Genomic DNA, 3,487 nt, shown 5'->3' on the forward strand with positions numbered 1-3,487 from the left:
ACTCCTTCTGGGACATGAAATACTTCTTTTTCTCCTTTTTTATTTGGCACATTCAAAATAAAGATCTATCTAACTAACTAGTCTATTTTATAATTTAAAAAAATATATATAATTTTTTTTCTTTTTTTTACCAACTGGCATCATTATGTTTACCATATATGGTTAAAAGGGTGGTCTCTTTTTTTTCAAGACTCACAGTGGTGCTGGCGGCCCCCTCCACAGGCAGACCGTCTTTAAGCCACTCGATCATAGAAGGCGGTTTGGCCCCTCGAGACACGCAGCTCAGGTTGTAGGACTCCCCCGCATTCAGCAGCACCTCCGGACCCCCATCGATCACCGGGTCGTCTGGGGGGACTGCGGTGGCAGAGGGACAGTGTCAGAAACCCTCATCGTTTCACACACTTTCTCTAGACTCACACACACATGCATGCAGACGTACTGAGGACGGTGAGCTTGGCCCTCCTGGACCTCAGGGCGGCATCAGGGGCCTGGCACTCGTACAGAGAGTCATCGGACAGATCAGCTGACAGGATCTCCAGGTTGTACTGGCCCAGCTCCTGCACACGCAGGACACGGTACCTGGGCCACGCTGGAACACACACACAGAAAGAGCAGATAAACAGTTAAATCATCAGAATTACGTTTTTAGGGCACAAACATAAAATAAAACTTCAACTTCAGGCCTTCATGATGAATTTTACATCTGATTTGGGGGGCTGTGTATATATTTAGACATACACTATCTGACAAATCTATCGCTACATAAGTGTATAAATTATCTTTTTGGCACAAGATAATAACTTTTTCACACAAGATAAAAGTTAATATCCCACCAAATTTTAAAAAAATCTGTTTTCAGCACTATATATGGCACTATTTTTGTCTGTAGAAAACAAAATTTAAAAAACTAAAAAAAAAAAATCTAAACTATTTTAACTTTGCACAGATGTCAAAAAGATCAACAAAACATTGATATTTTTAGTCTGCTTGTGCTATATTTAAGTTATAGCTTTACAATTAGAGCTTTACAAAATCCTGGAATTTTTGTATTTGCAGATGCATTACATATTTGCCAAATAATTCTGTAAGTTAACAATTTTTTTGTATTTGTGGAAGTTGTTTATATATTTACAGGTTACACATTAACACACAGATTAGATCTAATAACACAAACAATACTGAGACAAATCTACCTCCAAAGTATTTTTTTAGCACAAGACTGTGCACACAAGACAAAAAAACTTCAGGGGCTCCATAGCAAAAATTAAACAAAAATGAAAATAAAAATTAATGAATAATACAATACTATTGTAACTTTCCACAAATGTCAAAAAAAGATAAACATTTCCCTTTATTCAGTCTTTTGCTTGTGCTACATATCAGTTATAGCTTTACATTCTTTCAAACAAAAAATCCTGGAGTCCTTGTATTTTACTTTTTTCTTCTCCTGCATGTCAACTGTTCTAAAACTGTCTGAAGAATAAATCATGTCACTATATCTTTGATATCTGAACCCTCAAATACAAACTGCTAATTTGTCACGCCTCAGCATCCCCACATACCCATGTGGTCTGTATTAGAATTTGGAAAAAAAAATGCCACAGCACGCAGCGTGTGGCCCTTCACGCTGATGAGAAAACATCAAGAACACACAAGAAGCAAAAAAAAAAAAAACTGACTTTTTCATCATCAGGCTGATTGACACCAGAAAGATGAGAGTCCACATGAACACAAATGCCCAACACACACATTGACACACACACACATGCCTCTCCAGTCCTCCCTTCCCCCATCCGCCACACAGACCCAGCTGTGTCACTGCTGTACATTCTCACCATTAGGTGGCATCCCTGCTCTCTCTCACCAGCAGGGAAAAAAAAAAGATGAATGCATTATGACAGCAACGTTTTAGAGGACTCAAATCGACTCCAGTCCGTGGTGCAGAATTCATGTTTGCTGCCCAGACGTAGATCGCATGTGAAATTCTCTTTCCATGTTCCCCCCACACTGAGCTTTTGCCGCTCGCCTAACCTTGTGTGTCCTTGTTTCTGCATGCATGTGTGCCTTGTATATACGTGCATTTGCATGTGAAATGATGTGAGCGAGAAAGCGTATGAAAAGCCCAGAGAATGGGGGGGGGGGGGGCTGAGGAGAGGGACAGAGCCTCATACACAAACACACACATACCCGTGTGTATGTGTATGTGTGCATGAAGCAGCCAGTGTTCATTCACGTTTTTATTTAAAAGCTTTGGCTTGAAGCGCTGGACCATTACAGTAACAATATGATTCAAAGAAAGAGAGGGAGGGACAGGGAGAATGGAGAAGGGGACGGAGGACAGGAGGAGAGAAAGAAGGGACAAGGAGGGTTGACTGGAAGAGGAGTGTGTGTCAGGCAAGATGAGGCAGAGGAGAGAGACAAGGCAGAGAAGTTAAAGGAAGAAAAGGAGGCAGCTGAGAGGAGAGAGAGAGAAAGGAACAAGGGAGAGGAGAGGAGAGGGGAGGAGAGGAGAGGAGAGGAGATTGGACAGGAGGAGAGGATGATTACAAAAGCCAGAGAATTAAAAAATAAATCCAAAATCACAGCACAAGTAGATGAGAAGTGAAAAACGAAAAGACGGGAGGAAATGATAAAAACCCAGAATATTAAAGCCCAAAGTCTGCAGAAACACAACAGCAACATCAACAAAAAACAAAACAAGGCAGCAGCATGTCACAAATGATGCAGTCTCCCTCTGGACCAATCAGTTAAAAATATGCCCGCTTGTTTTGACCAGTAATTGCGCAGCCCCCTTTGGGCTAATCAGTGCAACTCTGAAAATGCTGCAGCACAGCCATGAGATGCATCGTTCCCCCAAGTTTTGTCAAAGTCAGACAAGCTGCATCTTAAATTGTTAGTTGACGGGCAGACAAATGGGAGAGTTAACCCTTAAAAACCTTAGCGACTTTGCTAGATCTGTCTGAAACAAACACAAAAAAAACAGGAGGAAGACAATGAGCAACTTAAGAAGTTTGCAGGAAAAATGTAAAAAAAAAAAATGTAATTATGATCATTGTTATGGTCTTCTGATTATTTTCCCCTGGCTTTTTACAATTATTTTTCAAAATCTGCTAATTTCTTGCAATTTTTCAGGTATTTATTTTGTCAAAATCCAGCTACGTCTTTAATTGTTTGTTGACGAGACAAACTGGAGACTTAACCCTTTAAAACCATGGCAAATTTGTTGGATTTCTATTAAAAAAAAAAAAAAAAAAAACACGTCAAGATGATAATGAGCAACCTAAGAAGAAATTAAATTTTCCAAAATTGTCGAGAAATTTGTATAAATGAATAAATAATATAACAACAATAACAATAATAATAACATATAGATAAAAAATAAAAAACAAGAAAATTACTTGAAAATTAGCAAAAAAAAAATAAAGATAAGAAAGAAAATTACCTGAAAATAGTGCTTAAAAATTTTAATCATTCTGTAACATAAATT

At 38.7% G+C, this 3,487-nt stretch overlaps 1 protein-coding gene across 1 annotated transcript; it reads right to left on the reverse strand.

Annotated features, from left to right (window-relative positions):
- Nucleotides 1-196: 196 nt before the first annotated feature.
- Nucleotides 197-1,566, reverse strand: LOC121938458 (kin of IRRE-like protein 1; the record flags this gene model as incomplete). Its single annotated transcript, XM_042481700.1, has 3 exons — nucleotides 1,563-1,566; nucleotides 440-589; nucleotides 197-354 (listed from the first exon to the last, which is right to left on the reverse strand). Coding segments are annotated over exons 1-3 (312 nt in total), but the record flags the coding sequence as incomplete, so codon positions are not given.
- Nucleotides 1,567-3,487: the final 1,921 nt, after the last annotated feature.

Source organism: Plectropomus leopardus, unplaced genomic scaffold (genome assembly GCF_008729295.1).
Source record: "Plectropomus leopardus isolate mb unplaced genomic scaffold, YSFRI_Pleo_2.0 unplaced_scaffold29555, whole genome shotgun sequence".
NCBI classification, from domain to species: Eukaryota; Metazoa; Chordata; class Actinopteri; order Perciformes; family Serranidae; genus Plectropomus; species Plectropomus leopardus.